At 30.5% G+C, this 10,295-nt stretch overlaps 1 protein-coding gene across 1 annotated transcript; it reads left to right on the forward strand.

The window, feature by feature from the left end:
* Nucleotides 1-1,402: 1,402 nt before the first annotated feature.
* Nucleotides 1,403-5,280, forward strand: TBL39 (TRICHOME BIREFRINGENCE-LIKE 39). Its single transcript, XM_079013637.1, has 5 exons — nucleotides 1,403-1,733; nucleotides 1,854-2,028; nucleotides 3,989-4,164; nucleotides 4,259-4,417; nucleotides 4,764-5,280. Exons 1-5 carry the CDS (start codon nucleotides 1,468-1,470, stop codon nucleotides 5,053-5,055), a joined length of 1,068 nt encoding a protein of 355 aa, XP_078869763.1. The 5' UTR covers nucleotides 1,403-1,467; the 3' UTR covers nucleotides 5,056-5,280.
* Nucleotides 5,281-10,295: the final 5,015 nt, after the last annotated feature.

The raw sequence follows: 10,295 nt of genomic DNA on the forward strand, positions 1-10,295 counted from the left end.
AACTTTAATGAGAACAACCAACAATATTTGTATGTTAGACAATAAATTGGATAAGTCTTTATCATTTTTAATAAATTTAGTATTTCATTAGCTATATTATAATCAGTTGGTAAATCTATTTGTAATAATTCGAGTTCGTTGGATAAATCATCAACATTGATGACTTAGACATGAAAATTTTGCAACTTCTTTTAAGACTTTGCAACTTACATTTAACTCATTAGTATTCAATGACTTCAACTTTTTTTGTTGCGAATAAGAAACCAAAAATTTCTTCTTATTATTTGTATTGTTTAACACTTCTCTCTAATTAAATAATAGTTAATCAAATATGTACCCAACTTATAAACAATTCTTGAGGATAAAGTTCATGTACATGTTCAAAATGACACAACGTCAATCACGTCAAAATATTTTTTTTAAGTTCTTCTAAAATAAGTCATTATTGTTCTCACACTTTCAATTCTAATTTTTCACCTTGTAGTTGGCAAAGATTTTAAAATAAAAGTTTGTCTAGACAAAATGTCTTTAGAATTTTGATTAGATTTTGATTTTTTGTATATATATTTTTTGAAAAGTACATTTTTTAAAATATGTAATCGTTTCTTATAATTTATATTAGAAAGATATTTATATTTTTCTTTGGATAAACATTTTTCTTAAATTCATAATAAATTTTATAATTTTATAATTAAATTTTGATATTTTGATTTTCTTTGATTTTTTTCATATGAATTCAGAATTGAAAACCTATTTTACATTATGTATAAATGTAACGGACACAACAAATATTTTTTAATGATAACACATAACATTCTTTTTTACAAAAATATCAACACCATAACTATAGATTTTTCTCAAAATTCGGAGGCTTTCAAAAATCGGCCGCCATGGATTATATTTAACTTTAAATTTATATGTTTAAAATAATACACGTTTAAATATATTTTAAACAGATTACTATACATAAAAAGCACTTGCAGTGACATTTTATTAAAATCAAACTGATATTACATCACGTAATCGAATAATGGTTTCTTTTTATGTTCTTTCAAAAACTAAAATCGCAGCTTACATTCCCAAAATATAAACAAATATATAGAAATAAAAGGAGCACCTATATTACACCCCATGTGCCCTTATTTCTGACAATTTGAATAAAGTCCCTTATCATTAAATTTCTTTTCGAAAGAAATACACTTAATATATACATTAATAAAATTATCATATAATTAAAAAATAAACCCCAGATAAACCACAATTATTACATACAAATCCACAAATCTTAAACTTAAGATTTAAAAAAGATTTGTTAATATCAATCATATCACATATACTTATATATATACATTTAATTTAATCTCCTTATTCCCCCCTTCCCCCACCCTCTTCTCCCATATATTTATATATAAATAAACGAGAGTACCAGTCCTTACAACATTACCAGTTTGGATCGAAATTCAAGAAATGGGATCTCTGTTTACCTCATTATTATTATACTTGTCATTTTTTTTGTTTTTTTACCACATAAAAGCCACTTCTTTTCTCAATTCCTCTAAGGCCACTTCTTGCAATTTCTTCAAAGGCAAATGGGTATACGATCAATCTTACCCTCTTTACAACCCTGCTACATGTCCTTTCCTAGATCCTGAATTCGATTGTGTCAAATATGGAAGACCAGACAGGTCTTATCTCAAGTACCGGTGGCAGCCTTTCGGCTGCAACCTTCCCAGGTCCGTATCACTGTATAACTGTTACTGATACTGATGCTGATGCTGATGCTGATACTGGTTTTATCTGGTTTAACCTGAATACAAGATCATGGATTTGATTGTGTAATGTGTTCTAAGCAGGTTTAATGGGGTGCAGTTTTTGGAGAAGTGGAGAGGGAAGAGGTTTATGTTTGTGGGTGACTCACTGAGTTTCAATATGTGGATCTCACTGAGTTGTATGATCCACTCGTGGGTGCCTAATGCGAAGTATAATTTAGTCAAAACTGGTGGTGTTCTTACTGAACTTACGTTTCAGGTTTGTTCTTCTTGTTCTTCTTTTTAATTTAAATTTTAATATATTTTATTCTTCTCGTGGTCAATTATTATTGGTCCAACTACCCTCCACTTTTTTCTTTGCTGTTTGTTTATTATACCTTAAATTCAAATCCAAGATATTTCATATCAATTGAATCAGTATTTTATATATACCATGATATCTCAAATCAAAATTTAAGATTGGATTTTCTTTTCTTAGTCTATCTAATAACGTATTTTTCTTAGATAATACCAAAACGAAAATTATGTATTACGTATAACAACTTTTTAATCTAAATTTTGGATTACTATTAGTGTTACGTACTATAATATAACTTTGGGATTCAGTACCTTTTTCACGGAATACATATGTTTTGATATTAGGAATTGATTCGTATATAATGATTTTCTGTCACATATAACAATTGTTTTAGTTGAGTGTACGATTTATATATTGTATAACCATGTAAAACATAAATGGTTATATATAGCAAAAAAAATTCTAAGAAAATTAGCTATCAATATGCATTTATGCTAATAATTAGTTATTGAGTTAATGATAAAACGTTATTTTCCAACTCATGTTAGCACTTAATTTTAATAAAGTCAATTCTGCCGGTTGGAATGAGCTTTTAACCTTAAACCCTTTTGGAGCCACAACATTTCCAAAATTTTGGCTGAATACATTACCGTACACGTGTAATTAATTTTCTCTTTTTTCTATTTTAGTCAATTCAGAAAACACTATTTTGATAGAAATAAAATGCGAAAGATTTACGATTAAAAAAAAAAAGTATAAATCATATTATGAGCGTAATTTTTAAGTTTAAAACATACAAAATATACTAAGGTAGGTAAAAAAAAAATGATATATCTTTAGATGAAATGAGTGATATTTGAAAAGCATTTTGAGCTGTCTTCTAATATACCTAATAAAAGTACCACCGATTAAGCACATGGTATCATTTAATTTAAATTGAAAAAAAAATACATCATGAAGGTTGTTCATCGACCAATCATGACACATTCCTTGATTTGTTGCTTAATTTTCCAATCATCTTCGCTCTTTTTCTTTTCTCATTTTATTAAATAGTAAACTAGTTAAATGCAAAATTATCCGTAAGTATGTATTAATTAAAAAAAAATATATAGGGTTGTTTGATTATTTATTACGAAATATGCAATCAAATTACAAGTCGTTTACTTCGTGACATAGTAACAGTTAAATATTTATTTATGCAACAATATTTTATTTATTTGTACTAAATTATTGAATACTCTTTTATATTTTTATTATTTATGCAACTTGCATGAATTATGCATTTATGTTTCAATGGAATACTTATATTACATGTGGAATACTGTATTTTTTTCCCCTTTTCCATATTTTGGTTTCAAAAATTAAACATGTTACATATTTTTATCAATAAAAGTACTTTATGTCATAAATATCAAAAAAAAAATACATAAACGAAAAAAAAAAACCAAAAGTTAAAACAACTTTCTACAAACAAGAGACAAATAGGGAAACTAGATGAAGACACCAATAAAGCCCTAATATTCGATTCTTTCTTAGTTAATAGAAAATTAATTCAAGATTCTCATATTTGATCACTTTTATCTCCCATCTATTCCTTTATAGTTTTTTCATTTTAGATAACAAAATAATTTATTAAATTAGAAAAATAATATCGTAGGATTTCCAAATCTAAATCATGTTTACTCTTTGTTTATCATTAAATAAAAAAAAAAAATTGAAGGAAAAGGCTCCAAGGTATCATGGGGGATGAAAAGTCACGTGTCTCGCATGTGGGCGTGGGATATTCTCACGAGAGTAGATGTAGATGTACTGCAGTAATAAATGCACATTTTTTTTGGCATTTATTCACAACCTCACGGGTTACCTTCACTATTATTGCTTTTATCTTATAAAACGTTATGTTTTTACTATTTACTGACAGGATTACGGACTAAAAATATCAGTATATCGTACAACCACCATAGTAGACATTGCGAACGAAAAAGTGGGTCGGGTACTAAAACTAGATTCGATCCGTCAAGGAAATGCGTGGAAGGGTATGGACGTACTGATTTTTAACTCGTGGCATTGGTGGACTCATACTGGACGTGACCAACCGTAAGATTTTATATTCTGTGTAACACGTTATCAGTATCAGTGTGACTATCAGGTAAACCATGGTGTAAAACATGCATTTTGGATTGAAATGCAGATGGGATTACATAGGCGAAGGAGGGAAAGTGTATAAAGACATGAATAGGCTCGTGGCGTACTATAAAGGGATGACAACATGGTCGAGATGGGTCAATCGCTTCGTTGACCCTTCGAAAACCAAAGTTTTCTTCCAAGGCATTTCTCCTGTCCATTACGAGTAAGTTTTGGCATTAGTTGTTCTAAGCTTAGTATTTGTCGGGTGATATTATGTATAAATGGTTAACCTATTGTTACTCTTTTTAACTTTATAAACGTAATGAATAAATGATTTAATCTAGTAAGCTATATATCAATATTCTTTCGTTTAATATAAGGAAAAAACAAGAAGTAACTTTTTATAAAGTTTTATGTTTTTGAAAATTCGCGCTCTATCAAATTTTTCATTTTAGTTTCAAACTTTGTTGAGATTTTTTTTAATATTTTTAAAATTTATTTTACCGGGACGATAATTAATGTAAACAAAACACTGAAAACTGACTTGATGTTTATTTTGATTCACATAGTGGAAGAGATTGGAATCAACCATCAAAATCATGCAAGAGTGAAACTCAACCATTCTTTGGTTTACGATATCCTGCTGGCACACCTATGGCGTCTCTTGTACTTAATAGAGTCATGAGCCGAATCAAGAAACCTGTCTATTTGTTAGACATTACAACACTGTCTCAATACCGAAAAGATGCTCACCCGATTTACTATAGTGGCAACCACATTGGCCTAGATTGTAGCCATTGGTGCCTACCAGGCTTACCAGATACATGGAATGTAATTCTCAATGCAGCCCTCTCCGGTTAAAGACTGTGAGACGACTGATTTCACATTAGAAACACTTCATATACGTTTACATGCGTGATTTATTAGTCATAGTCTTGATGACTTCATTAATTTCCATTTTTATACAGCTTGGTTCGTAATTGTCTATGAAATAAAGAGGGCATAGAAATGATTCATTTGTAAAATCTCGAAATTTGATTGTATTTATATTCTACTAAAGAAAATTAGAGTTGCAACTTTTGTTCATTTTGATCTTGTTCTCTAATTTTGGTATGTTTTGTGGTCATGTTCCACATATTAAATGTGTTTGGTTCACATGTAGGGTGCACTTCTTGTGTATCACATTCCATTGAGCTGGATAATGTTGTGTTTGTTACATGAGATATCAGATCGGATCATATAAGTATTTTAAGACTATTTTCGATGATAAAAATGATAAAAGTATTTACCCTTTTGCACACAAAAGAACATTAATCATGTCGTAATTTGGATTGAGTACCAAAGTAGCCATGAAAAAAGGCACACAACAAATGGTACAATTGTTGGGTGGTGGGCCTTTAATGGACCATACATGTAGCCCGGTGGTGTGAGGACCAGAGGCAGAGCCAAGCCATCATTGATAAATTGCAGGATTGTTGCAAGAGAAACAATTTATGGATGTTACTTAATGTTCACACCACTTTCACATTTGTCTATGCAAAGTCTTACTTTACAAAAACTTGATTTCATATTTATGAATTTGGATCTATAAGTTATTGAGATAAATCGGTTTAATTCTAAGATGTTCGAGTTTCTCACATAATCAAAGTAGAGGAAAGCAAATACAAAGACAACATCTAGAACACATGGCTAATTAAGAAAGGATTTCATTTTAAGGTGTTGAACAAAACTATAAATGGGGGTGAGTAAAGGTTTAATGAGGTTTGGTTTTTGGTTAAATCCATAATTGAACAATAAAAAAGTTGATTTTTGCCCGAAAAATCGTATCATGTTTTGGTTTTCTTCGATTTTGATTTTGGTTATACTTGACCGTTTTTATGTTACTTTTCGTTTTTGGATATTTTTTTCTGTTGATTTTTCATGTGCTCCATTAACGACAATGTTAGAAGCATTTTTTTTATGAAAATGTAACATATTATAAAAAGAAAGAAATATGCAAAAAATAAATAAATAAATAAATAGTAGAGATATTTAGAAGGAAAAAAATCCAGTGATTATTATTCAACAAAATAACAAATAATGGATTTAATGTAATAAAATACTACAATAGTATGCTGCTATTGACTAATAACCTAACCGCTGGTATTTAGGATTTATAAATACTCAATGGCGACTAAAATATCACAATTCGGCTAAAAAGTCACTAAAATATAGTTTTAAAAAGAATTAGGAGTCCTTTTCTCATTTTCAAAAGGTTAAATGTTCAAATAATAGCCAATAATCAAAATCAGATTTTTAAGCGTGGGAGTCTTACTATAATTTAATAAGACTTAAATAATTGAAATGTGGAAAGAGTTGGCAATAATTCTAAGGAAAAAGGTGGCAATAAGTCCATGGATTTTTACGGTTTGATTCGTACGTAATATTTTTTTAAATATATAATAATTTATATTTTAAAATATTTTATTATATAATTTTATAAAAGATAAATTGTTGTGTATAAAAAAAATCTGTTGTCATATCCCTTACAATAAACTATATATTTTTTATTATATATTTATTTATTTATTTATTTTTTCTAAACGGTATTTAGTAGGGATGGATAGATTTTAAATACCGTAAAAGCTATAAAATTTTGACACTAACTTGGGAATTTTATTTTTCGCTCATTGTGGCCTTAATAATTACTTTGACTTATCACTTAAAACCTAATAGCTAGTTATGAAACGGTAACCTTCCTCGTCCGGTCACTTCTTTCGTTTAAACATTCATCCATCACCTTCTATCCATAATTGCACATCTTTCACACCTCAAAAGGGTTTCATGCGTACAAAATTTGGGTACAGGTCTTTGAAACGGGATCATCAAGAGTAAGCATTCTGATTTCGTTGAGATCGAGAATTCGTTGCTGAGACACATCGCACGTGTAGGTACATACATGGTAACACGAAATTGAAGTGTAAGTGGGTTATTTCCTCATGTAATTTATCAATAACAAGTTCTTTTTTGCACATTTAATATATGGCTTTTACTTTTAGTACTAAGAAAGACAAAGTCAAATGACCTTAAAACTGATAGTAAGAAAGAGAAATACAAAGGACCTGAGAAGGTATACTAGGTCTGACAATCGTGTCGTGTTTGGGTTAGTGGGTCGCGGTTGGCGGGTCAAAATTGTTGGGTTTTGAGCACTATAACACTCTTATGGTGCACATACAACCCTAATACTTTGGATCTAAGTTTTTTCTGATTATACATGCAACAAAATTATCCAAAGAATGAAACGTATAACTAGCATACAACATAGATATTTGAAATAGAAAAACTACTTAGATAATTACCTCTTGTTGTAGCTTGTAGAATTTGACCTTTTAAGAGCTTAGAACCCCAAGTGTGATGCCTCAAACAAGTCACAAACACCATGAACAAATGGAGGATAATGAGAGAGAGGCTATGAACCACCAAAATCGGCTAGGGTTTACTCATGGAAGACTAGTGCCAATTTTAGGATGTTAGGGGTTACATTTATAGTGTAGAATTCCAAGGGTTACTTGTAAACCCTAATCCATACACTTGGGCTTATGATCCAATAACTCAAATGGACTAACTCTTCATGGACTCTCACATAAACTTAGTCCATCATGGATCAATGACCTAAACCATATGTATCATTGATTTAGATAATCGGTCTCCGTTAAATTAATTAGTCTCTTTTGATCACTAAATTAATTCCAAATCAATTTTTGATCAATACTAAGTAAATAATATGATTTCTCAATTAATATATTATACTTATAATATATTAATAAATCACAAATAACCTCTTTCTTAAGATCCATCCTATCAAATTGTTCTGGTGAAGGCAACCTGAAATGGACCATGCTACTCTCGGGACAAGTACATACCAATTATAGTTATGGACTTAGACACCTAATACAACAGTCTCCCACTTCGATAAATCTAATAGCTATAACTGTAAGTACGACTTAAACACTAACTAGCAATCGTAACTCTCAAAAAGTCGTTGTCGAACTCTGACGCGTCCATTAGATAAGGGATCATATATTCATCCATTCTAGATATCGTATGGACATGAGCCATGGATTATAATCATTCTCTTTGTCCATGTGATGTTTACCGATTTCCAATTTATGATGACCGACTAATTGAAAAAATCAAATCAGTCCAGGCTTGGCCAAGCCCCTAGGTTTGTCATCATTAATCATCGAGGGGCCTAGCTATATCCCTTTTATCCCTCTTAGGGTAAAAGGAACAAATAAGCTTCGACTCATATGCTTGCTCTATTTACTCATCAAATTACACACAACATTATGTTTTATAACACCAAGTTACTGGTGCGTTTACATATCATCAATATGGAACTAACTTCTAAACTGCAACTATATGTCTCCATTTCAAGAATATAAGATATTATCGTCTCACAATCACACGTGATGAAATCCATGAAGTGATTCAGATGAGCGTGGGTTTAATCCAATACTCAGATTCATAATAGTCTTGCCTTAATACCGACTTCCAAAGTATGATTGACTATGGATGGTTTGAATAATCATATTATTCGGGAAGTCAAAACATGCAAAGTGAAAGTCTCAAAACTTTTGAGTATAAATAAAACACTTTATTATTTAATCACCATATTGGTTATACATCATTCATTGTATAATGTTTCGATTAATCAACTTAATATTTGAATTAAAACAATAGTTATCCCATGCTCCAAGCATGCACACTATATTTACCTATGGTCTTTACTTTGTGAAATAGGTCAGTTGAAAACATTTCAATGATGTTCATTTCGCAATTCCAAATCCTTAGTGTAAGAACACCTAATTCTTGTCACTATATTACAATGATCCTTTTGTAATGTCGAGGTACAAAAGTCACAGAGACTTTGCCAACGATATTACAAAGTATTCATTTGGAGATTGATAACAAAAACAATTCCAAGGAATCGAAGTCTCAAATTAAAAGAATGTTCATTTGAACATCCTTCTTGCACAATGTCACACCCCAAAACCAAAAACGGCGGAAACATTCTGGGGTGGAGGATGTCATGTACAGTATCACAATAATGAAAAGTAGTAAACAAGCAACAACATCATCCATTGCATTAATAATATAATTTTAATACAAGTGTTCTGAAAAATTATGATAAAGACTAAAGTATAATTAGAATGAAAGATGAGTCTTGAACGAGCTCCATCTTTTCTAAACCTTGCATCAGTACCTGTCTATTGATGACATTTTGAAAGCGAGTATCAGCTTTAAAGCTGGTGAGATCCTAAGTATTTTAGTGTCTTAATTTATATGTAAGAGATTGTTTGTATATGAACTGTAAGTATTGAAAATATATATGAGCTGTAAGTATTGAAAATGTATATGAACTGTAAGTATAAAAATGTTTGTAAAACAACTGTAAACGTTTGAAAAACCCTAGAAATCCCTATGATTCCTACTATTATGTAAGGGTGTCTTCTACCAAGACCTAACTGTTCTAAATGTAGTCTTCTACCAAGACTTAACTGTTCTAAATGTTCGTTTCATGTAAAAGTGTGTAATTTTCCCAAGTGTAACTATCATTAACAAAACATAGTTTGTACATTTAATGTTTAAGTGAAATGATCACTAAATATATGTAAAGGGGAAATTAATGTAGTACTGTAGTGTTGTATTATAGGAACTAATGTTGTACTAACTACCTTAAACCGGATTTATATTAAGGTATCATGTGATTAATTGTACCATACTATCGACTAGGTAACAACGACAAATGTAGGTCGTAAAAAGGTATGACATTTGGCACCCGCAGACCTGCAGGTCCGGCTGTAGCTAGCAGCAAGGTGTAGGATAGTCAATCCAGTATAGATCTATACGCAAACTCACGCTCTCCCTCCAAGCGACTCTGGCTACAACTCGGGCCATGACATTGAAGGCATGCTCCGATACAGTGGATCACAATTTTGTTAACGTATTCATGTATATGTACTTATGTAAGCGTAATCATGTAAAAGTATATGAACGTATGCCTTTGCTACCCAAAGGTACTGACCTGACTGAAAGGAACTATTATGTCCATATATGTA

This window comes from Lactuca serriola, chromosome 8 (genome assembly GCF_051521515.1).
Source record: "Lactuca serriola cultivar US96UC23 chromosome 8, Lser_US96UC23_V15, whole genome shotgun sequence".
Classification (NCBI taxonomy): Eukaryota; Viridiplantae; Streptophyta; class Magnoliopsida; order Asterales; family Asteraceae; genus Lactuca; species Lactuca serriola.

Excerpts from the sequence above, each read along its gene's own strand:
- TBL39 (XM_079013637.1), top strand. The coding sequence starts at position 1,468 with ATGGGATCTCTGTTTACCTCATTATTATTATACTTGTCATTTTTTTTG. Across the intron at positions 1,734-1,853 it reads TTCGGCTGCAACCTTCCCAG|GTTTAATGGGGTGCAGTTTT; the intron begins GTCCGTATCACT and ends TGTTCTAAGCAG. Across the intron at positions 4,165-4,258 it reads CATACTGGACGTGACCAACC|ATGGGATTACATAGGCGAAG; the intron begins GTAAGATTTTAT and ends ATTGAAATGCAG.